Source organism: Cebus imitator, unplaced genomic scaffold (assembly GCF_001604975.1).
Source record: "Cebus imitator isolate Cc_AM_T3 unplaced genomic scaffold, Cebus_imitator-1.0 Scaffold183, whole genome shotgun sequence".
NCBI classification, from domain to species: Eukaryota; Metazoa; Chordata; class Mammalia; order Primates; family Cebidae; genus Cebus; species Cebus imitator.
In genome coordinates, this window is record NW_016107498.1 from 1675521 (window position 1) to 1701391 (window position 25871).

General features: G+C 42.2%; 1 protein-coding gene across 1 annotated transcript in view; it reads left to right on the plus strand.

Moving 5' to 3' along the window:
• The first annotated feature begins 5708 nt into the window (after positions 1-5708).
• The window catches only part of SH3GL2 (SH3 domain containing GRB2 like 2, endophilin A1), a 225686-nt gene continuing 205523 nt past the window's right edge, over positions 5709-25871 (plus strand). Inside the window, exon 1 of the mRNA XM_017545936.2 lies at positions 5709-6281. Within this exon, the coding sequence (XP_017401425.1) occupies positions 6237-6281 (45 nt within the window). The 5' untranslated portion in view covers positions 5709-6236. The remainder of the gene's footprint in view (positions 6282-25871) is intronic.

Consider the following 25871-nt stretch of genomic DNA (forward strand, 5'->3'; position numbering starts at 1 on the left):
GCTGGGATTACAGGCACACGCCACCATGCCCAGCTAATGTTTTGTATTTTTAATAGAGACGGGGTTTCACCATGCTGACCAGGATGGTCTCGATCTCTTGACCTCATGATCCACCCGCCTCGGCCTCCCAAAGTGCTGGGATTACAGGCTTGAGCCACTGCGCCCGGCCGAAAAGTGTAATTTTCTTTTAAAAACATATTAAAGTAGAGTAAATATATTGTCAGTATTATTTTCATATATAAAGCTGATACAAAATATTGGAAGCTTGTACTCAAAGTTCTTAGTATTGTGGACAGGTTTATGCTAAATTAAATTATCTCTCCTTTCATACTTGGACTTTCTGTAATCAAGAGAATGTATCATTTAGATGACGGGGTAACATGCATACTGTGGCTAAGGAAAAGGTTTTCTTTGTAGGGCTAAGTAGCTACCAAAATAGCAACAGAACTTGGCCTCTTTTTTTTTTTTTTTGATACACAGTCTTGCTCTGTTGCCTAGGCTGAAGTGCAGTGGCACGATCTCAGCTCACCGCAACCTCTGCCTTCTAGATTCAAAATGATTCTCCTGCCTCAGCCTCCTGAGTAGCTGGAATTACAGGCACATGCCAGTGCACCTGGCTAATTTTTGTATTTTTTAGTAGAGACCGGGTTTCACCATGTTAGCCAGGCTGGTCTTGAACTAGTGATCCACCTGCCTCGGCCTCTCAAAGTGCTGGGATTACAGGTGTGAGCCACTGTGCCAGGCCAGAACTTGGTCTCTTTAACACAGTACTTTAACAGGCTGACTAGCCAGATCCCATGTTTAGGGTTAACAATATGCCTTCAGCAACTTTAGTGATAATATCCGGAGAGGCACAGAATAAATAAGCCAACGGTAAAGATGCCCTAACAATTATCCTCATTCCAGGAGTGCCACTGCTGTCTCAGAGTCCAGTTGCTTGGCATTTATTTACAAACATTCGGATGCCAATTCCCAGGATATTGGGAGGTTCAGACCCTGGCAGCCTGAACCATACTAACCAAATAAAAAAAAGATTTGATTTGTAAATCGGAATGTCAATGTCTTACAAGGAGAATTGACACTTTGATAAAAGACTATATTCCTTGTCACTCAATCTGTCCACCCTTTTCTTAGAAGGAAGCCTAATGCAGTGCTTAGCAGGAACTATAGTTGCCTGAATCTCTGAGCTGCTAGCCAAACAATAAATGGATTTGAAATTAGAATATTATTGCAGGAAGGGGAAAGAGGATAAAACACCCAGCGTTTTTTATTGCAAGCAAAATAAAACAGTGTTGCCTGAGTGACAAAGGGGAATTTATGGGAAAGGCATTGGGAACTGAATAGTCAGGACCCTGGAGAACCAGGCTTGAACCGGACTTGGACGCATGAGGTAGTAACCATAACCACTGAACAATCTGCTCAGTCAGTTTCCCAGTCTTTTTGACCCTCTGCTGGACTTGGCTTTCAAAATTTAATCAGCCTTTTAAAATTTCAATTAGCCCATATCTAGCATGTTTTTATATTATCTGGGAAGAATTATAAAGACTCTGCACTCAAAGAGGTAAGTATCAGAGATTATATATGAATGTCTACAGCACATATTAGACCAAATGCAGCTCATCAGGGCTGAGGCTTCAAAAATAAAGGGAGGACATGAGGGTAGAAGGATGGGGAAAGATTTCAAAGGACAAGCACTGCAAATGGGTGCTGGAGGTGGCAGGATTTTGTAGGGAAGTTGGAACTATTTCAAACTGGAATGAAATAATGACTATGGTACAGATGTAATAGTCTAACACGAGTCACCCACTTGGTTAAGCCCGTTCTTCTTCTCTGTGATTGTGTTAAGAGGGTTTAGCTAAGTGGAAAGGAAGTTTTTGCAGGTAAAGGCCCCTGTACTTTGGAGGGAGGAGAGTTATATTAGAGAGAAGGAAAGTTGGGGAAGGTGGCCATCCCCAGCAGAAAGACCCACACATTCCACTTCAAAAAAAAAAAAAAAAAAAAAAAAAAAAAAAAAAAAAAAAAAAAAAAAAAAAAAAAAAAAGCTTCTCTCTAAGTATCTGTTGGAGAGTGGCTGGCAGGTGACAAAACTGGAAGCAAAAAAACAAAGATGGTCTTTCCCTTGACTTCTCATCTCTAGGAAAGGGCTTGTTAGCCCTGCCCAGGCTGGGTGGGGGCTCAATACTACCGGTAGTGTCCAAAGGCACAAAATCTTATGTTAAGTGCCACTCACCCAGAAACAACTGTCTGGGTTTTGCACAATCGAAGTTTTAATATAGCGTGATCTGGTGAACATCAGATCCAATGTGGTTAGAAGAAAGCGTCAGCGTCAATGATATATTGTTCATTTTTTTATTCATTCATTCAAGCCTCTTCTATTTATTAACAGTGACTGCAGGCTCTATCTTCAATTGAGGCTAAAGGCTAGAGTAGAAAAAGTAGGATAAATCATTTCCTTTCATTGCCTTTGTTTTCTCATCTGTAAAATAAGAAGTTGCAGTTTAATGCCTTTGCTTTGCAATGTTTCTTATGCTTAACGAACTTACACATGAAGTCAGGAGCAGTTTGCCCCCTGTATGAGCCAGAGGCACAGTGACAGGGGTTGAAGCTCAGTAGGATGAATGCTGCTGCTTTTCCTCTACCTCCTTGAAGTTAGGGACCCTCTGAAAGGTGCCAGGGATGCAGCAGCCCTGTGCAAATGAGAGGTCTGGTATTTGCCAGAAGCTTTAGCATAATGCAAGGAGAAATAGTGCATGAATGATGTGATGGGATTATTGCTGACCATGAATTTACTGCCCAATTAGTGAGGTGGTGTTTTGTGAGGGTTTCATTTAATTGGGACTTTCCTGAGAAGATCTAGGTTTAACATTTTATGTTGATTTTATCCCAGGAGACTGTAGGGCAGCATGCTGAATTTCAACAACGTTTTGCCAAACAAAGATCTTCCTCACTGACTTTTGATTCCCCTTTCCCTGCAATGTGCTTCTGCATTTCTCTCCAAAGCCTCTGTTGAAGATTCTTTGCAACCAAAGACAGCATCCATGTTTAGAATTGTTCAGTGTCTGGGGTATTTGTTTCTCTGTATTTAAGTAACAGTACATGTTCATGGGAAGATTTTTTTTTCAAGTTACTGGTCTGGAAACCCCTTGGGATTCAAGGTCCAGCCCATACATGTCTTGATACCTCCCCTTCTCAATCCCAACATCTCCTGCCATGCTGCTTGCTAGTAGGAGGAGCTTAACAAATTTCTTCAAAGGTGACATCTCAAAGGTCTTTATAGGCATAAATTGTGGGCTTCGATATAAATGCTGGACTTAGATGAGGTATTTGTCTGTTTTCATGCTGCTGATAAGGAGGTACCCGAGACTGGGCAATTTACAAAAGAAATTGGACTCACAGTTCCACATGGCTGGGGAAGTCTCACAATCATAGCAGAAGGTGACAGGCACGTCTCACATGGCAGCAGACAAGAGAAGAGAGCTTGTGCCAGGAAACTCCCATTTTTAAAACCATCAGATCTCATGAGACTGATTCATTATCACAAGAACAGTGTAGGAAAGACCCGCTACCATAATTCAATCACTCCCACTGGGTTCCTCTCAGGACATGTGGGAATTGTTGAGATTTAAAATTTGGGATGAGATTTGGGTGGAGACATGGCCAAATCAGATCAGATGAGATGCAGAGGATGCCTGGGAGACTGAATAATGGTTTCCAAAGGATTTAATGTCCTTAAATAGTTTTTTCTCCCAACATAGTTTTTTTGAAGTTTAGCAGCATGAGACTTCTAAATTGGTGGATGAAGAACCAGGGAAAGATAGAAACTGGCTTTTGTATAATGTGGGGCTCAGTTAAGTATTCAAAGTTCCAAGGAGGCGATTCAGGCCTCCATTTCATATCTTTCATGATTAGAGAGCAGAGCTCATATCAATCCCAGGCCCTTCCACTTTGTAGATCAATTGCTCTATCTTTTGGTAGCTTCAACCAAGGCCTATCTTATGAAATATTCCATTGTTCAGATCAGAGATGTGGTAGTAAAAATTAACTATAAAATACTGTTTTCTATTATGCAAGTAGTTGGCAACTTTTTTTTAAAATTTTTTTTTGAGATAGAATTTTGCTTTTGTTGCCTAGGCTGGAGTGCAATGGTGTTATCTAGGCTCACCACAACCTCTGTCTCCAGGGCTCAAGCGATTATCCTGCCTTAGCCTCTGGAGTAGCTGGAATTACAGGCATGCACCACCACACCCAGCTAATTTTGTACTTTTTAGTAGAGCTGGGGTTTCTCCACATTGGTCAGGCTGGTCTTGAACTCCTGACCTCAGGTGATCTGACTGCCATGGCCTCTCAAAGTGCTGGGATTACAGGCATGAGCCACTGCGCCCAGCTGGGCGACCTTTTAAAAATTGGAAACATAGAGAAAAAAAGTTTATTCCTAATAACCAGAGCCTCAGTGAATTAAAATTACTCAGGTTTCCTACTGATGCTACATGCCCATTGAATGTCAGCTGGGGACTCTGGCCTGCTTTAGTCTCACTCTGGATCCTGGCTGAGATACCACAGCTTTCTAGAATATTGTGGCAGAGGAAAAGAGAGTTTTGCATCTCATACCCACATCTCATGCCACTTCTGCAGAAGTGACAGTCACTTTTCCTCCTAACCATCTAGTCAAAGCTTGTAACCATACCTCCACTTAACAAGAGGTTTGGAAAGTGAAATTCTGCCAGGTAGGGAAAGGTATATGAACAGTGGTAAGGGCTACCACACCGGAGAATAGCTCCTTTCATCTGCCTCTCTCTGCAGCCTGCGTCCCTAGTCCATGTGCTCTACTGCTCCAGTGCCCACCACTGCTTGACCCTGCCTTTGTGTATGTCAGTATCATACACAAAGTCAGTATCATCAAGAAAGACCATGACTGGTAGCTCTACCGGATGGATAGAACCCTTTTGCATCAGATATTCACCCTGTGCCTAAGCAGCAGTGTCTCGAAGAGTGGGGGTAGGTCTGTGGTTCCTATCAGGCAGCAGGAGTTCTGGAGACATGAAAAGTATTTCTAGGACTCCCATTCTGCCTTGTTGTCTCTACCCATCCTTGGCAATTTCTTCCATCTTGACTTCTGTCCTTCTGGCTTCTCCTTCTTATCACTGTGGTCCACATATGGGGACAGCGTCCAAGTTCTTTCCCACCAGCTCCTCAGTCCTAGAAAAATCAGACGTGGTTAAGTACCAGAGCACAAAAGGCATTTAGTGCTGCTCTGCTCCCAAGTCAACTGATTCTATCAGTTTCACTTTAGCCAGCCATACCTCCTTGGTTACATATGAAGTATCTGTATATAACTTAGTATCGTGCTTTTTCACATTATATTTTGATTTTTATCAGATCGGAAACCCTAAATTCACAAGCATTTGGTGTTAACCATAACTTGGTGTTAACCAAGTTCACATTTGGGCTTTTTAATTTCTGTAACCAGAGGATTAAATGCTATTTTTGTAGTAAGACTTCTATTTATCTGTCCAGGCTTAAGGGCTCCTGTTCTTTTTAAGTTGTTAAATTTTATCAGATCGGGGGAAAAGTGTGTGTGGCTTTCCTAATGTAAGATAGGGATATCGAAACCAGGGCAGAGAAATGTTTTCTGTGACCAACCAGGCAGGGCAAGGCACCGAAGGAGCAATGACTTAGTCATTAGTTCAGACAGAAGGCCACTCCTTTTCAGGCTGAGGCTGCGGAGAGGCCAGGCTCAAAGGGCAAGAGGGCCGTCTGCAGGCAGCGCCGCCGCGGCTACCTGGAAGCCCAGCAAGTCCCCTGAGTTTTGCGGGTGCCTGGGCTAACCATCTGCAGCGACCCGTCCGCAGCCCGCGGGGCCACAAACACCAGCCCCGGGACAGGAGGACGTCGTCGGCCCGCTGACCAGGGATACGCCCGCGGGTGCCGCTGAGCCACAGCCCCGAAGCGGGCGCCCGCGCCCAGGTACCGCGCGCCACGGCACCTGCCCGGGCGTCCCCGCGCCTGGGGCGGGGCTTCCCGCGTCCCCTTTAAGAGGCCGCATCACCCGCCCTTGACGTCAGAGTGTCTCTCCGCAGGAGCCCGTGCCCCGCTCGGCTCCGCGCCCTCGCGCCCACAGCCCCGGCGGCGGCACGACCAGCGGCGGCCAGGAGAGCGCGCCGCCCCGCCGGCCCTCCGGTCCCGCTCCGCCGCCGCCTCCCGCCCGCACCGCAGCCGCCCGCGCGGCCTCCTGCACCATGTCGGTGGCCGGGCTCAAGAAGCAGTTCCACAAAGCCACTCAGGTAAGAAGCGCGGCAGGTGCGTCCCGCGCAGTCCGGGGCGAAGCTGCGAAGGGCGCGCTCGACGCTGGCCGTCCGGCGGCAGCTCGGGGACCCCGGCACCGCGCCTCGCCCGCGCCGGCCGCGCCCCGCCTCGCCTGCCGCGGCGGCTCGGGGCATCCCCAGGCTGGGCGTCCGCCCTCGGTTCCCCGCCCCCGGCTCGGTGCGCGCTGCCCGCCCGCGGGTCCCCGGCGTCCCGCCTGGTAGCGCTGCCCGCCACCCCCGCACCACCTCACCACCGCGCTGCGGGAAGGGGACCGGCGCTGCACTGCTGCCGCGGAGCGCAGGTGCCCGTGCGGCGCGGCGGGAGATTATGTAAAGTCGCCTCTTCCCGGGTGACCTTGCGGAGTCGGTGCGCCCGGCTGTCCCGGGATGTGTCGGCACGAGCGGTGGCCGCACTGGGGGTGGCGGCGCGGAGGCCGGAGGTCTGCGCTCTTCTCCCTTCCCCGGTGGTCAGAACCCTCCTTCCCCGCCGCCCGCAGGCTCCGGAGGAATGGGAGGCTGGGGGCTTCCTTTAGGGACCCGCATACATTAACTTTTTCCTGGAGAACTAGGTCGTGAACTCCTTTGAGGCCAGGGCATGACCAGCAGTCTGCGGGTCTTAAATATTTCCCTTGAGTTTTGCAGCCTTAGCTTAACCAAATTATTGAAGACTTAAAATCATCTCGTATTTTAAATAGTTTTTAATGAACCTTTGACATCTTAGATGTACCCATTGTTCTTCATGGGGTTAGTACACTGTGATTGTAGTAAAACAAATTAACCTAGATTCTAATAATTAAAATCATTGGACTCGAAGAATTTTACATAGGGACAAATAAGTGAGTACTTACGCTGTGACCTATTTCTTACATAATGTGTTGTGATTACTAATTTTTTATCCTTCTAAAATAGGTTCAAATTTACGGGATCTCTAGCCAAGGGTTTTGATGACTTAACTTGAAATGTTTTTCATAATTTAGTGTTAAATATTTTTTCATCGGTTAGCCTTAATTAATGAGCTTTCTCATAATTTCTCAGAAGTAATGAGGTTTTTCCTAGGCTACCACAATGGCAGCCCCGTTATAAACCACATCCAGAAAAGATGAGGGTTATGTTTTACAGAACCTTGATTAACTTATGGTGACAGATGCAGCATGAAATTCACATCGTGTGTGTGTGTGTTTGCACACATGTGCATCATCTTTGTCCCCATAGACTTGCCTTTATAGAATCAATTATATCTGTCAACTTAGGTAATTAAGTAAGACGTTCTGTAAAAATGTTTCTTAATGTCATTATTCTTGCTTTTCTATTATAATTGAAATTTTCTGTGACTGCTCCACCAGACATGTTTGTGAATGTAAGTGCTTTGTTTGTTGATGTAGTTTGGAAGGCTTCGAATAACTGTATACTTCAAGTTCTTTCATGTTCACCAAACCAAGCATGTGTGCTGCCCAGGAATTCTCTGGCATAACTTCTTCAATATTACTAACCTTTTTGATTTCTCTGCTGGTCACTTCGACACTGGATTTACCAACATGACATCTTTTTTCCACTTTGATCCTAAAGATTTCTTTTGCAAAGCTTAGTGGCCTCAAAGGCAATTAGGAGTCTTGGCTTTGGAGTGGGAAGGGCTAAGGTTTGAATCCTGCCTCTGCTGCCTCTGACCTTGAGAGATTTATTTAACTTCTGAATCTGTCCTTGTTAAGTGATCAAAATATCCATTTCTCAGGGTTGAGGTGAAGAGAAATGAGTGTGTAGGACACATGTAAAAAGTGTCCAATAGATGATAGTTATTGACATTAAGGATAATTTTATTAGTATAAAATACTATCCTTTATGCTATGGAAGTTACCCAAGCTAGACCTTTTAGTTTTTCCAAAAATAGTCAGAGGGCTCCATTTCAGCTGAATCTTGAAGTTCTATGTAGCTCTAAAGTGTAGAAAAAATAATTTGAATTGTGTTAGGAAAGAACTTAAAAGGTTGGAGAAGGTAAGCATGTGATGCGATATGGTTTCTATTTGTCACACTGAATCCAAATGCAGAATCACCATCGTTGTCTTTCTTTTACTGAAAAGCCTTTTATTTGAAAGGTGAAGTAGCACATAATCTCTTATCCATAGCTTAGCGTAGCATACTCCTAGAAAGGCTAAGGCACAGCTAACTGTTCTTTGCCTATGTGTATATTTAGAAGAGTATGTAAAGCCTGTGTTATGGTTTGCGTGTGACAAAAAAATTAAAGAAATAGTCATGTCCTACTTTTGTAGCCATTTATTTCCATGCAGGTTCATGAACCTGATGTAATCTGCAGAGGAAGCTTCAGACCTAGAATTACTTCCTTTTGAGAACTGACTTGCTGGGTGATATAGCCTAGGTTTATTTATTTATTTTTTGAGACAGAGTTTTGCTGTTGTCACCCAGGCTGGAGTGCAATGGCGCCATCTTGGCTCACTGCAACCTCCACCTCCCGGGTTCAAGCAATTCTCCTGCCTTAGCCACCGGAGTAGCTAGGATTACAGGTGCCTACCACCATGCCCAGCAAATTTTTGTATTTTTAGTAGAGACAAGTTTTAGCCATGTTAACTAGGCTGGTCTCGAACTCCTGACCTCAGCCTCCCAAAGTGCTGGGATTACATTCATGAGCCACCACACCCAGCCTGGTTTTATAAGTGGAAGGCGCCTATTCAGGCAAAAGTTTCTTTCTATGGAATTGAGCTTTTTTTGCATGTGTTAGTAAGGGATAATATTTATGTTAATAAAACAGTATACTTTACTGTTTGTACTTGGAGTTTCTGATTAAATGAGTCACAACTGTTGTCTTATGTTAGAATTGATTATTTCTACCTTGTTGCTGACAGTTATTTTCAATATATTTACAATTTGGAGGTAAAAGCAATCTTATGCCAAGTAAAACTTATTAGAGGAGAAAATCCTTTCTGCACGAAAATATATAAATATAGCAAAAATTGATCCTATTTTCATATACTTCATTACTTAATTGCTCATAAAGATACAATTTACTATGTAATTAGCATAAAGTATTCTTTTTTTACTGCAGTAAAGGGCAAATGTGTGTTACTCTATTTTTAGTGAGTTTTATTCATATTGAGATTTCATTTTACAAAAGTCGTGTCAATTTTTTTCACTTGTTTTAAACTGACAGCAGCTTAGGTAAAAATAGCTGTTTCCAATGAATATGAAGCTTCTACAAAATCTGCACTTTAAAAAACTCACTCTATCATGCATATGGTGTATACACATTTTGCTTTATAATAACATGTAAAAGTAAAGTAAAATATATTAAGTCATTTTATGAGTGTGCTGGAGCTGCTGTAACAAAGTACTACAAGCAGTGGTTTCAGCAACAGAAATGTATTGTCTCCCACTTCTTGAGACAAGCACACTTGAAGTCTGAGACCCAGGTGCCAGGAGGGCCACAAGCCCTCTGTCAGTATGAGGCAGGATCTATTCCAGGCTTTCTTAGCTCTGGTGCTTTGTTGGTTATCTTTGGCCTTCCTTGGCTTGTAGATACGTCACTTGGTCTCTGCCTGCATGGTCACATGGCATTCTCCCTGTGTCTCTCAGTGTCCTAATCTCCCCATTTTATAAGGACCCCAAGTCATATAGGATTGGGCAAGCCTATCCCACTCCACTATCACTTCATCTTAAGGAATTATATCTGTAATGCCCCTATTTCCAAGTAAGGTTGCATTCCGAGCTATTGTAATTAGGACTTTAATATCAATTTTGGGAGGGGCACAGTTCAATCCATAACAGTCATTATTTGCGTAAAAGGATTAACCACAGTATTCTATATTTGATTCAGCATCTAAGAGGACAATTCAGTCTGTAAATAACATATAACTTTCTATTACATTCAAAAAGACACACTTTCTTCTTTTTTTAATGAGTTGGTTAGCATATTGCTAAGGTCTGAATGTGTCCCCCTAAAATACGTATGTTGAAACTTGACTACCAATATGACAGTATTGAGAGATGGGCCTTTAGTAGGAGATTAAGTCACAGGGGTTCTCATGATTAAGTCATAAATGGGATTAGTGTTCTCAAAAAAGGTTGAAGGTGTCACTCTGTCCCCTTCCACTGTGTGAGAGTTTAGCAACAAGGGACCATCTTTGATGCAAAGGGTGGGCCCTCGCCAGGCACACGATCTGCTGGTGCCTTTATCCTGGACTTCCTAGCCTCCCAAACTGTATTTATAAGTTACTCATTGTACGGTATTTTATTAGTAGACCGAGACAGAAATATACCTATTATAAACTGCGTTTTGTGGTTTTTTAAAATGATAAAATTAATTTGGGTAGGCTGGGTTTCATGATACTGTCTGGTATGTGCTTATCTGTGACACTTGGATTCCTTAATGGGGAAAATTTCATTATGTTTGTGTTCTGTGTCCTTTTGTTTTACCTAATTTCCTCATTCAGAATGCTGTATTTTATATAGATGCTTTGCTCAGGAGACCATTACATAAATCTTTCATGCATTTGTTGATTTGGTGAGATGTGAAACTTAAAAGTATTGGATTAAATAGTTATGACTTTATCTCAGTGAGATTCTCAGTTTCTTAATTGCCTCTAAGCAGTCCACTCTCGGCTGCCTTTAAAATCTTGGCTGTGGCTTGTTGCTTGACCCAGGATTTCCACACCTGTACCCTTTCAGATTCTTAGCCAGTGTCTGTAATGGGCTGCTAGGGGCCTATATATTTTATAAAATTATAAGTCATGTTTTGTACATGCACTTTTCTGAGGGAGAATGTCGTTAGCCTATTACCAGCTTCTTAAATAAATCCCTAATTGCTGTCCCTCCCCTCAAAAAGTAAAAATATCGCGGAGCGTGGTGGCTCATGCCAGTAATCCCAGCACTTTGGGAAGCTGGGGCAGGAGGATCCCTTGAGGTCAGGAGTTCAAAACCAGCTTGCCTAGTGTGGCGAAACCTTGTCTCTACTAAAAATACAAAAAGATTAGCCAGATGTGGTGGCAGGTGCCTGTAATCCTAGCAACCCAGGATGCTGAGGCAGGAAAATCGCTTGAACCAGGAGGCAGAGATTGCAGTAAGCTGAGATGCTGCCACTGCACTCCAGCTTGGGCAACAGAGTGAGACTCCATCTCAAGAAAAAAAATTGATCATGTCATAAGGAGAAAATGGGTGTTTCTTACAATACCCTCACTCCAACAGTTCTGTTACTGGGCTTTAGGATGCGTAATCAAAATGCAGCCTTCTCTGCATTAATTTTAGCAGCAATCAAATATAAAAAACCATTCCAGAGGTGTCAGGATTGAATGAAGATAATGCTTGTAAGAGTGCCATGCTTGCATAATAAGGATCAATTTAACCATGTAAAACAAAATGTTATTAATAAGCTTTAAGTCATCTATGTGATGATATACTGGCGCATGGGCCTGTGGGGATATGAAAAGAAAGTGGTGACTGAAAATGATTTCCCTCTAGCCTGAGAGTCCTCCTGATTGAAGTTTTTGTTGTTGAAACAAGTTATATTTTTGCAAGCTTTTCCCCCCCGAAGTGATTCTTCAATGTTTTAAATTTTTTTATGAATTTTTGTTTCAGTGTACTTGGAAAATTTTAAGGTAGCCTGCAAATTAATTAGAAGTATACTAGAAAATGGCAAGACTTGGTTGGGGCAAATGGTGACTGCTTTGAGGACAGATGTCATTGTGGAAGGGAGAGGTTTAATATTCAGGGGAGGGGAGCTGAAGCTTGCAGAGCAAATTCCATTCTGCCAAGCCTCTTTTGCTGCATACAGAGTCTCAGGGCGTCAAGCAACTTGAGGGCTTTCTTCAGAGGAATAGCTTGAGGCAGAGGAGAAAGAAGGGCAGGACACACTGACAAATGAATCTCGATAATTAGGTGAGAAGATGGAGTTTAAGAACTGCTTCAGACTTCAAAGTGGATACCTGGTGGGGCTTTCTAGGGATGAGCAGTCCTGAATTTAAGGCCAGATAGGGAAGATACTAAGTGGGGAAGATGTCAGTGGATTTTTTTTTTTTTTTTTGAGACAGAGTTTTACTCTTGTCCAGGCTGGAGTGCAATGGCATGATCTTGGCTCACTGCAACATCCGCCTCCTGGGTTCAAGCGATTCTCCTGCCTCAGCCTCCCGAATATCTGAGATTACAGGCATGTGCCACTACGCCCAGCTGATTTTGTACTTTTAGTAGAGACAGGGTTTCTCCATGTTGGTCAGGCTGCTCTCAAACTCGCGGCTTAAGGTGATCTGCCCGCCTTGGCCTCCCAAAGTGTCGGATTACAGGCATGAGCCACTGCACCCAGTCAGAAATCGGAGTTTTTGGCCTTTCTTTCCCCTTTTTGTTCTTTTAATCCTTTGTACACTTATCCTGTATTCTTTTAGGTAGTGGTCAGTGAGGTGTAGCCACAAGAGGGGACACAGGAGAGGCTCAAGAAAACAAAGTTTTCTTGTAACTGTACAGTTACTGTACTCACAGGTCTTAGAATGGCAGAATCACTGTACAGGAGAATAGGAGGGGGGCACATATTGGGTGGAGGTGGTGGCCCTGAGAGCAGGATCAGCTAAGCAGTTGGGAAACAGGTGGGAGTGGAGAGAGCAAGGACTGTGGGCAAATTCCTTTACTAGCAATCTTGGTGCAGTTCACAGGAAAAGGTGGGAGGGGATTTCATTGGTGCATTTTTGTGCATGTGATGAATTTGTGTTGGTGCATTGGTAGGCCATGGTCAGAAGGCAGAGAGGTGAACTTGTGGTAGGGGCCAGCTTTATCACACTTGTACACCTGGTTACTTGGGTGGAGTGTTCACAGTTAGTGTGTGTGGGAATGAGTGTTGAGACAGTAGGAGACACCATATGAAGCTTTGAAACTTTGTAATACAACCCTTCCAGGTGTTTTTGGTTTAGAATTTTTTTGTTTCCCTAAGCACTTAAGGAGCCCAAAAGCTTAAGAATGATGTACATGGTATCTGATGGATAATAAAGACTAAGAAGAGAGCTATAGCTATACTTATTAAAATGCCATGATTGTGAGACCCTGCCAAGTCTTTTGCATTGTACCGACAAAATGTTTTCGTGCTGTACTAAATCATTAGCTGATGACAAATGCTTTAGGAAGTAACTTCATTATTTTTGAAGGTTTTACATTTAGTACAACTTCTAAATTGCAAATATGATGTTGTAGTTGCTTTGCCCTAATCTCCCTCCCCCATCCCCTGAGTCAAATTGCAGATAGTATAGATGAATATGGAGAAGCTGTGTGTAGTACTTGTGAAGAACCCACAGTTCCATGGAGATTTGCTTGGATACTTAGGACTCTGAAGGACCTCTAGGCAGTGTTTTCTGGCTTTTTTTGAATTATGATATATATATATAAAAGACATATCTTTTTTATAGTTGAAACTGACCTTTCCCCATAGATCCGAATGGGAATAGTATTATAATGCTAAGAGATACCTCAATATCAAGGTATGTATTAGTCTGTTCTTATGCTGCTAATAAAGACATACCCGAGACTGGGTAGTTTATAAAGGAAAGAGGCTTAATTGACTCACAGTTCTGCATGGCTGGGGAGGCCTCAGGAAACTTACAATCATAGTGGAAGGGGGATCAAAAATGTCCTTTATGTGATGGCAGCAAGGAGAAGTACAGAGCAAAGTGGGGGAAAAGCCCCTTAAAACCATCAGATCTCATGAGAATTCACTCACTATCACAAGAACAGCATGGAGGTACCTACCCCCATACCCCCATGATTCAATTACCTCCTACCAGGTCCCTCCCATGACACATGGGGATTATGGGAACTATAGTTTAAGATGAGATTTGGGTGGTGACACAGCCAAATCATATCACGGAATAATGCTTGAATGAAACATAAAGCAGATAGTCAGCCTGTGCTTTTAAATGTACAGGAAATCGACTGGGCTCCATAGCTCATGCCTGCAATCCCAGCACTTTGGGAGGCCAAGGCAGGCGGATCACTTGAGGAGTTTGAACCAGCCTGGCCAACATGGCAAAACCTGTCTCTACTAAAAATAAAAAAATTAGCCAGGCTTGGTGGTGTGCATCTGTAATCTTAGCTACTCGGGAGTCTGAGGCAAGAGAATACCTTGAACCTGGGAGGTAGAGGCTTCAGTAAGCCAAGATCATGCCATTGCACTCCAGACTGGGCAACAGAGTGAGAGTGTCTCAAAAAAAAAAAGTACGGAAAATAATGTCCATAGTGAACACTCCCACTGAGGAAAGGAGAGAATGGGAGTCAGGACAGCTATTGTCCATAACAGTGATGGCATCCCGCAGGGGGACATTATGAAGTCCCCTGCCCAGCAGCAGAGGAAGTTCCTTGGTTATACAATCTGGCTCTGCAATCTGGGAAGAACTCTTTTGTTCTTATATATATTTGGCCAGATCTAAGAAGGGCGAGAGGAAATGTGCACCCTTTGGGAACTGCATAACTTTTTCAGTCAACTTCCTGTTTATTTAAATTTGAGGATTGTTTTACAGTCACAGGCTTTTAACTACTCATGGTTGATTTGAGTAATGGAATTTCTTTAGAAACTTAATAGGCTTCTGGCCATGCATGGTGGCTCGCACCTATAATCCTGGCACTTTGGGAGGCTGAGGTGGGCAGATCATTAAGGCCAGGAGTTTGAGACCACCCTGGCCAACATGGCGAAGCCCCTTCTCTACTAAAACCACAAAAATTAGCCAGGCATGGTGGTGCATGCCTGTAGTTCCAGCTACTTGGGAGGCTGATGCATGAGAATTTCTTGAACCTTGGAGGCGGAGGTTGCAGTGAGCCAGATTGCAACACTGTACTGCAGCCTGGGCAGTAGAGCAAGACACTGTCTCAGAAACAACAACAACAACAAAAAACAGAAAAACTTCAACTTAATAGTCTTCCGATATATGTTTTCTTCTTCTCAGTTTCATTTGCCACTTTCTATGATGGAAATTCTTTTTTAGATCTAATTTTATACCAGTAGACTTGGCTGTGTTACTCTGAACTTAGCGCCTGGTACTTTGGCTTAGCCAAGAAGTCTTAATGGTGCTTTGTTGCTTAAAGTCCTTTTCATTTATATTTCCTGTTATTTGCTTCAGAGAATCAGGATGACCCTGGATGGGTTCTGCCATCTTAGCACATGGTTTTCAACGTTGCCAAAGGGAAAGAGTATGTTTTAACAAGCATGGGAGATATTCATGAGCCAGGCCTGGAAAAGGAATGTAGTAGACAGAATGCTATGACTCTCAGTGACTCTTGCTCTTGTGTAGTCTCCTCGCCTTGGTGTGGCGAGGAGATGATATCAATTTGAAAAGATATCATTCCTGAGAATTTAACTTTATAAGACTAAAGGGAAGATTAGATGATTGGATTTAATCTAATCCCATAAGTCCTGAAAAAGCAGGATATTTTCTCTGGCTGGTAGCGGAAGGAAAAATTAGAGAGGCTGGAAGTGTGAGCAGGACTGGACATGCTGTTGTTGCCTTAAAGAGGGAGAGGCCATGTGAGTAGGAATTCAGGTAGCCTCTAGGAGCAGAGATCAGCTCTTGGATGACAGCCAGCAGGGAAAATAGGGACCTTAGACCCACAACCTTAAAGAATTGGACTCTGCCAAGAATCTGAGTTCTTCCCGCAAGCTTCCAAATAATAGACCAGTCTAGGCAATGCCTTGATTTTGGCCTTGTGAGGCTCTAAATGGGGAGCTCAGATAAGCTGGCCCTGACTTCTGGTTTATAGAATTATAAGATAATAAATGGGTATTGTTTATGTTTGGTTGACTGGAACTTGTAACGTGGCCCCTCTATGGTACACCCAAGAGAAAAGGAAGAAGGCAAGTGTAGCCTAGCCATGTGCCCCGGATGTAAAAGTGGGTTTTTGGTTAAAAAGCTAGCAGTTTTTGTTATTTCTTACGTCTATAATTAATTTGTTGTGTGTCTGTTTATTAACTTATTTGTGAGCTTGTAAATGTATGTATAGGTGCATGTCCATATGCACATACACAACATATATATACATGTATGAATTTTAAGAATTTTAAGTCTAGTTTGCTGAATAAGTCTTTTCTTATTACATAAGGCTCAATATGTTCCATGTGACTTTTGAGACCGCATTTCATTCTGTCACCAAGGCTGAAGCGTAGCGGCTCGATCACAGCTCACTGCAACCTCAATCTCCTGGGCCCAAGCAATCCTCCCACCTCAGCCTCCAGAGTAGCTGGGACTGCAGGTGTGTGCCACTATACCTGGCCCATATGCCTTTTTATTATATTTTATAGGGTTTTTTTTTTTCTACAGTGCTTGGGCTTTTTTTTTTTTTCACTCTTGTTGCCCAGGCTAGAGTGCAAATGCACTATCTTGGCCCACAGCAACTTCTGCCACCCATGTTCAAGTGATTCTCCTGCCTCAGCCTCCTGAGTAGCTGGGATTACAGGCATGTACCACCACACCCAGCCAATTTTGTAATTTTAGTAGAGATGGGGTTTCTCCATGTTGGTCAGGGTGGTCTTGAGCTCCTGACCTCAGGGATCTGCTTGCCTTGGTCCTTCTAAGTGCTGGGATTACAACTGTGAGCCATCACACCTGGCCTGAGCATTTTGATATTTAGATGTTTTTCTTTCATGAGGCACAAGTTTATTTCTGTGGCCCCTGATCAGGTGTTTTTTTTTTTTTTTTTTTTTTTTTTTTTTTTTTTGTTTTTTTTTTTTTTTTTTTTTTTTTTTTTTGGCTGATCAGTTTTAAACAGTGGCACTGTTAAGTACTTGCTAGGTAATACCTTAGCTTGTTAGCTTGGTGGGCTGGTAGAACAGTGACAGCTTCACAAACCTTGGAATGGAGAGACTATAGATCTGCAAAGAAGTTTTTGAATTCTTAGTCTCTAACAGTGTGGCAGGGATTTCAGTGAGAGTAGAGGAGTTGACCATTAACCTAGCATCTGTTTTTGTGCTTGGGGAAGGCTGATGCCAGCACAGACAGTGAAATGCCCTTACCTAGTACAGGCACGTCAGATGGTTACGTGTTATTTTGAAGTTGTTCATTAAGCTATTGAGGATTGCAGATTTGTGTAGCACACTTGAATTGTGTTGTGGTGTAAGCAGCAGGGGTGAGGATGGTCATGGGCTCCTTAGCATGTGGGCCACTTTCTGTGATGTGTTAGCCCTGGGTTCTTTGATGTGATTCATGGATCCTTAGCCCTGAATGGTTTTTTAGGTACGCTGGCTAAAGGAAGTGCCAGACATAATTTGGAAAGTATGAGGTCTGGAACCCTGAGATATATTTTAGGGACTTGGTGTCAGTTGAACAGCTTGGTCAGGGAGAGAATATTGTGGCCTGGTTTTATGCCTGAGTGGTAAGTAAGCTGAAGGGGAGGTGTCCTGTAGAAACGGATTACAGGGTGGACATACCTCTCACTTCCGTTGTCATTTTCTGCATGTACTACTCACTGAGGTGACCCTAATGTGCTTCTTTCTGTTGAGTTAACGTTGTGTACAGTGGCTTGATATTTGTATTTATACCATTCATTATTTCGCTGGTTAAGCGGCTGCATCTGGGCAAGGAGGACCTATAGACCCTTTGCTGTGGCCATTCCACATCATCATCATCATCTAATACACTGGCTAAAGGAAGTGTTTTCTGGAGCTGTTCATCAATACTGTTGTTAAGAGTTTACTGATGAATGTTACTAGCCTGTTAACCAGAGATCTTCTTGTGCTCAACTTTGTACTTGAGTTCTGTCTCCCATTTCACTTTTTTATTAAGTTTAACAAACATGAATTTGTTTCTTTTCCATTCTTCTCATACATTATGTTCTATGTATTTTGGGCCCTTTGAAGCTCATAATTCTAAAATCTTTGGATTTTTCACTCATTTGGTCATTATAGTAATCTTGAATACAGTCCAAATTTTCCAGAGTTGTCTGTAGTGTTCATCATCCCCGTGTTCTAGACATGGAAAGCTCCTTTTTCCTAGCTCCGAGAAAAGCTAGAAAGATGTCATTCTTTACATGACTTAAATCGTTCAACAGATGTTTTTGTGATCGTTAAGATGCATTTAATTTATTTTTGTTTTGTTTTTGAGACAGGGTCTCACTCTGTCGCAGTGGCGTGATCACGGCTCACTGCAGCCTCCTCCTCCTAGGCTCAAGCCTCCCTCCTCAGCCTCCCAGGTAGCTGGGACTACAGACTCACGTCACCACTCCTGGCTAATTTTTGTAGTTTTTGTAGAGACAGGGTCTTGCTATGTTGCCCAGGCTGGTCTTACACTCCTGGACTCAAGCGATATGCCTGCCTTGGCCTCCCAAAGTGCTGGGATTATAGGCATGAGCCATTGCACCTGGCTAATGTTTAGTTCATTTTCTGCAAGCTCTTTCAGCTACTTCCTGTGTCTGAAGACATACAGATTTAAAGCATTTTGATACATTTTCACCAAAATATTACCTTACATGAAAGGACGTGTCTTAAACAGAAAACTTATCATAAAATCACTGTTATCAATTGTTTTCCTTAATCAATGACTATTACCTCCTCCACTTTTATGAAGCAGTGAGTTATGCTGATATTATGTGATATGTACCAGTTTGCCCTTTGTAATATCCAAATTACCTAAATGCTTAGTGTTGTCTCCCCTCCTGCGCCTTCCAAAAAAGGTCGACTCCTCAGAGGTAAATTTGCATTTACTCAGGAATAGGGGTTGCAACCTGGGTAGCAGTCAGAGATTGCACCACCCAAGAGGGGCAAGGGGACTATTTATAAGAACTTATTTAGATTCCATAAATTGCTTGTCCCATTATTTCATTGGTGTATTGAACTTCTTTGTTCAATAGGTACATTTGTACCTATTGAAAAGGGTACATTTGTGTCAGTTAGTCAGGAAAAACCTTTATACAGAGTGTTTGTAAAGATTAGGACCAGTTTTACTTGTACTGTGTAGTGCTGAGAGCATGGTTGTTTGTGAAGTAATGTTTTCCACAGTTCCTTTTTGGGTCTCCAAGTTCATCAGCAGTTTGACATGCTTGTGAGTAGCCCTAGATGGAATTACTGGTGTAAAACCTGGAACCTTACTAAGCTCATAGTGTCCAATAAAACTGTGTCCAGTGGTTGTTGCTATGAATGATTCAAGTGAACGTAGGCATTTTCTGTAGGATCTTTCCATGTGATTATGGTGGAATAATTTGACTGTTTCATAAGTATATCGTTCAGTTGTATCTTCCTGACATTTTGTCCATCTTTATTCATGTTTGCTGACTGCATTAGGATTCTCCAGCAAAACAGAACCAATATGATATCTAGATATATGAGAGGAATTTATGATGGGAATTGGCTCATGTGATTATGGAGACTAAATCCTGCAGTATGTTTTCTACAAGCTGGAGAATGAGGAGAGCCGGTGGTATAATACAGTCCAAGTCCAAAGGCTTGAGGACCTGGGGGTTGCTGGTGTAAGTCCCAAACCCAAGGGCTCAAGAATCTGGAGTTCTGATGGCAAAGGGCAGGAGAAGATGGAAGTTTTGCTGAATAAGAAAGAGCAACTTTGCTTTTTGTTCTTCCCAGGCCCTCAAGCGATTGGATGGCGGCTGCTCTCAGGGCTTCCTTGCTCAGCCTACTGATTCAGATGCTGCTAATCTCTTCTGGAAACACCCTGCCAGACACACTCAGAAATATTTTGCCAGCTATCTGGGTATCCCTTAACCCAGTTAAGTTGACACATAAAATTAATCATCACACTGACTCATCTTAAAATCATTGAATCACTTTCTTAAATGGAAAAATCACTATCGATTATCATACAAAACAAATTTAAATCCTGGATACTTTTGCCTGAGTAAATCTGTGAGCTTGAGGTTTATTCTGCCATTGTAGAAACAGGAGATTAACAAATAAACAAGTGGTAGATATCCTAACAATACCGTGATATTTCCTCCTTCACTGAATTAGAATGGAAGAATAAAATAGATATTTTAATTTGGGGATTCAGTGTTCTTGAGGACTGTGATATTGTGAAATATGTATTTGGTCTCCCTGTTTCCTCACAGAAAAAAATTTATAAAACCCGTGGGATCACCAGAGTGATAACTGTCTTTTCTCTGTTTTGAAATGACCAGTGGCTGGGGGCTCCTATAGCTTCAGATTGGGGGCTGTTCACCAGAAGACCAAGGTATGCTTAGAAGGTTGGGACTTCCAGCCCTGTCCTCCAGCCTCCTTAAAGGGGAAAGGGGGTGAAGGTTAAGCAGATCACCAAAGGCCAGTGATTTACTCAGTCATGCCTGTGCAATGAAGCCTCCATAAAAACCCAACATCACAGGGTTTGGGAGGGTTTTCAGACAGCTGAGCACGTGGAGGTTCCTGAAGGAGAGGGAACCTGGAGAGGGTATAGAAGCTCCAGGCTGCTTCTCCCATACCTTGACCCATGCATCCTTCCACCTGGCTGTTCATCTGTATCCTTCGTAATACCTTTCTAATAAATGGCTAAACATAAGTAAGTGTTTCCCTAAGATCTGTGAGCTGCTCTGGCAAATTAATTGAACCACAGCAGCGAGTTGTGAGAACCCTGATTTACAGCTGGTAGTTCAGAAGCACAGGACTGTGCCTGTGACCGGCATCTGAAGCCAGTTGTAGGACTGAGCCCTCAACCTGTGGGATCTGATGCTATCTCCACGTAGTGTCAGAATTGAATTGAATTGAATTGGAGAACACTCAGCTGGTGTCCAGTGGAGAATCATCTGCAGAATGAGTTGCTGGTAGAGAGAAATCTCCACACATTTTGGTGACCAGTGGTCACAGAAGTAGTCTGTGTTGGGTATTTCGAGATATATATAATAGGAGAAACTGAGTTTGCTTTTTTGCTGCATCCTTACAAGGACACAAGTCTGTACCAACTGTCTTGTTCAAAACATGCTCCTTCCCATACATCATTTGACTATGGAAATGGTTGACTTTTTTCTGATCACCAAGGTTTTTGCCCATAATGGGGTATTTAATTATATTTTAGAAAAAGGAAGGTCATTTTTTAGAGTAACACTGAGTCATCTGTTCTGTGCCTGATGTTCAGAAAGGAGGTAGACATGTTATTTAAGAGAAGCTCTTGAGACAGTTTAGAAAATGGTGCAGCACCCTCCATCATCAGACTGTGTAGCACAAGATCAATAAGAGCCCAGAATTAGAAGCTCAGAGACTTCAGATCTCCTAGTTTTTCCATTCTGAGCACTTGTGAGACCCCAGACCAGTCACTGGTCACTTGATCTCAACCTCTTCCTCCTCACACCGGCATTTTCTCTGTTGCACAGCTGAGGTAATACGGTCTTGGGCATGGTTTTAGGTTCTGACATTTTATGCTTCTGGTCTCATTCCCCTCTGGTTCATTATCTAGTGTGGCTATAGTGAACTTTCTAAAGAGCAAATCTAGCATTGTTCTTCTGCTTAAAATTCTTCAGTGGCTCCTTATGGCTCCCAGGATAAGTCCTTTCAAGGTCCTGTTCAGAAGTCTGAAGTGTCGTCTGTGTCCTGCTCAGTGACCTACTCTCTCACTCTCACACTGTATGTGCTCTGAGCTGTAGCTGTGCTAGTTACCCTGACATCTCGCTGTTCTCCCACACAGTGTTCCTTGGCTTTCAAGCATTTGCACCATGCTGTTCCCTCTCTGTGGAAATTCCCTTCCTTCCACTTTGTATTTGATTAATCTCTACTTTATCAGCTTGATATTTTCTCAGAAAGGTTACCCTTCCCTCATTTAGTGTGGCTTAAATGTCCCTCCATGTGCAATGAAAATTGCCTGTTGTTGGAGGGGAACAATACATGCTAGGGCCTGTGGGAGGGTGGGGGAGCAAGGGGAGGGAGAGCGTTAGGATAAATAGCTAATGCATTTGGGGCTTAAAACGTAGGTGATGGGTTCACAGGTGCAGCAAACCACCATGGCACATGTATACCCATGTAACAAACCTGCACTTTATGCACAGGTATTCTGGAACTTAAAGTAAAAGAAAAAGAAAAAACCAAAATTACCTGTTGTATCTCTGAAGTGTAGTGCTTGGTATAAAGAGAGGGACCCTGCCTTTCTATAATTCATTATGTTCCTAGTTCCTAGCCTGTAGTGGGAATTTAATTGATAATTGTTGAATGGATACATAGTTCCTGTTTCTTCCTATTTATCCTTATGTATATTTAAAGAGGGTGTCCTATGCACATATTTTTGATGTATTTATTTCTGCTTAAAATACATCACATATTTCTAAAAGTTAATGTAGAACTTAAAACACACCGTAATAAAATTGTAAGTTTGAAAGTTTAAAATAAACTTCCTTCATTATGAAAATGGCTAGCATGCCTAGGTACTATTTTAACTCATGTGTTACTCATAGCAACCCGGTGAGCATTATTATATCCCCATTTTGCAGATGAGGAAACGGAAGCACGGAGGTGAAGTAAGTTGCCCAAACTTATACAGCTTCAGTGGCAGAGTCAGGATTGAAACCAGACCATCTCGTTTCAGAGCCAGTAACTGCCAGTAGTTTTTAACCGTGAATCCTGTTGTCACCTTACACATCAAACCAAGATATATCTAAAAGCTCTTAGTAATCACTAAGAAGAGGAAATGAAGACTTTAGTAGAAAAATTAGACAAGAATATGGAAAGGCAGTATTTGAAAGAACAAGTGGCCAAGATATGAATGCAAAAATTAAGGAAATCAAACAGCAATATCTGACATTTTTCATTGTTTAGATTGGCAGAGATGAAAAGGATAATAACATTCTGGGTTAGCAAGAGCATAAGAACATGGATCCTCATTTATGATGGAAGTGTAAACTGTCAAAACACTTCTGGAGATCAGTAGTTCTCTTCCCTGTAATTCTGTTTTTAGGGAACTATTCACAGAAAGTAAATGTATAAGTATGTACAACTTATGTACAAAATTGTTCACCGTAGTGGTTATTGTGATGAAAAATTGGAAACAACTTAAATAAGGGATAAGAAAGTAAATCTATATGTCAGTATTATGAAATCTCTACAGCTATTTTATCCATAGGGCAATATTTATGGTAGTAGGGAAATATTCATGATTATTGCTAAAATGAAAAAAGCCTGCCATAAAGCAGATATGCAATATATAGTAAGCCCAATATTGTAAAAATACAGCTATGATAGAGTTAAAATGCACTAAGAATTTATAGAAAAGGCCCTATGCTATGTCGCTACAGTAAGATTGTTTATCTATTTTATTTTTTTTTGAGAGGGAGTCTCACTCTGTTACCTAGGCTGGAGTGTAGTGACACAATCTCTGCTGACTGCAACTTCCACCCCCTAGGTTCAAGCGATTCTTCTGCCTCAGCCTCTTGAGTAGCTGGGATTACAGGTACCTGCCACTGTGCTTGGCTAATTTTTGTATTTTTAGTAGAGATGGGTTTCACCATATTGGGCAGGCCAGTCTTGAACTCCTGACCTCATGATCTACCCACCTCAGCCTCCCAAACAATAAGATCATTTTTTAAATGAACATTTGAACAGTGATTATTCCTGGTCGTTGGGTTTATGGGTGAGCAGTTAGTGTTTCTACATTTTCTTTCTTATCTTTGGCAATTTGATCTATTACAAAATTATCTTTCCACTCCATCATCTTTACTTGTAACCCCACTTTCTTAGGATAAATTGAAAACAAGGAATCGAATAATTTTAGGAGCCATCATGGGGACTAGGAGCAAACCCAGTTTCTAGCCAAGTTCTAGAACTATAAATAGATGTCAGTTTGCTTCATTAGCCATTTAGCTTAAAACTATTGGAACACCTGCCTTGTCCTCTGCAGAGCCCTGAGTTAAATTGTGCTGCTTGGGTTTCTTCTGAATGTATGGCTACTCTTCTAGTTTCAACAAGGAGAAGTGTAGAAACATTATAAATAAACAGCTGCTAATAACTTCTGCTGGCATATATTTTAAATGAAGATTTTTTTTTCAGTTCCCTAGTCTTATCTGTAGGAAAAATAGTGTCATGGTGTTGACACAGTGTTTTTGTAAAGGGAAGGAGGGCAGCTAAGACATGTATAGTATGGAGGAGTACACCTGTAAGGTATTCTTGGCAATTTGGTGTGAGTTGCTCAGCCTCATTCTCCAACCCTTAGGCCAGGAGTCTCCTGTGCATCTGTCACTTCTTAGCTTCTCAGCAAGAAAACCTGTAGGCAGTGCCATTCTAGCAAAAAAAGAATGAAATGAGGGAGTGATACCTGTGATAGAAGACATTCCCAGTGATACCCTTTGAACTTGAATGCAGAATATTATTAATAGCCTCTGGTAGGCTATTCTGTTTTGAAGACAGAAAATACAAAGTTTAGGAAACTATAAATGGTAAAATAATATACTCTTCTCACCAACCCAAATAAAATAGATCAAAATGAAAAAAAAAAAAAAAAACAAAAAACCTAAAAACACTACCATGAAACACAGCCTGAGTAATGAGATGGGCAGGCCACTGTTGTCTTTCTCCCAGAGAGGACACGTCTGGCAAGATCCGCTGGTGTGCTGAGGGTGGCGGATTGCAGTGCACAAGCATACCTGAATGGATGGCCTGGCTTTCTCTGGGGCCTGCCACTCTTTGATGGCTCCAATGGCAAGTGCTTTGACCTCTGAGTCAAATAATTTATGTGAAATCATTATAGAGCTTGCTTTTCCAGCCTCTGCAGCATCTTGTGACGTTTCTGGGGACAATATTAACTTGTAAGTTGAGAAACAGTTGAGACTTTGCCTCAAGAGACTTGTTTTCTTGTGTAGTGATCTGCTGAAGCATATACCAAATTGATGCTTTTATTTGCTGCAAAACTTCAGGCTTTGGTTTTTTTAAAGTGGTTTTAGATCTCAACATTTAAAAATAATAAATCACTATGTAACAATGATTTTTGAATGAAGGTAGAGGTAGCATAATGGAACTTTGTTAGTCATGTATTCTGTATTATGTGCTTCTTAGCTGGTTCTCTTAGAGTGAGGGTTTTACAAAAGACTTCTTTCATAATTGGACATTACTTGTGGAAAGGAAGGTGTGAGTTTGATTTGTGTGTTTTCCTTTTCAGATTATGGAACTATTCATTAATAAGCTACTCTATAAATTATTTTGATTTAAAAACTCTCCTTGGAGAGTTGCAAGGGCCTGTCTGATTTGACCCTGGCCTCTCCACCTTGGGTTAGGGCCAGTTTCCCCCTTTCTATGCTCTGGTCATCCATCTTTCTTACAAACAGTAGGCATTTGTCAATTACCTGCCAGTCTCTGTGCTGAGTTTTAGGTATAGAGAGATGTATAAAATACTCATTCCCTGCCCCTTGGAACTGGCAGTGCAGTTTGGGAGACAGACCCACGATCATGTAAACATATAATTAGAATTTGTCACAAGTACAACAAAGAACAATGCTAGGGCACTCTTACATGGAGGTCATACCTGACATTATGTTGTGGAGAGAGGCCATGTTTTTTTCCGTATGTAGAAAGGTTAAGGTTGTTTATGAGGTACAGCTGGCGAAGCGCTTACCAGCCTCATTTGAAAAGTGAACAGAGTACTACTATTTGCACATAAAAAAGAGCAGATGATGGTTGCACAGACACTTTACATT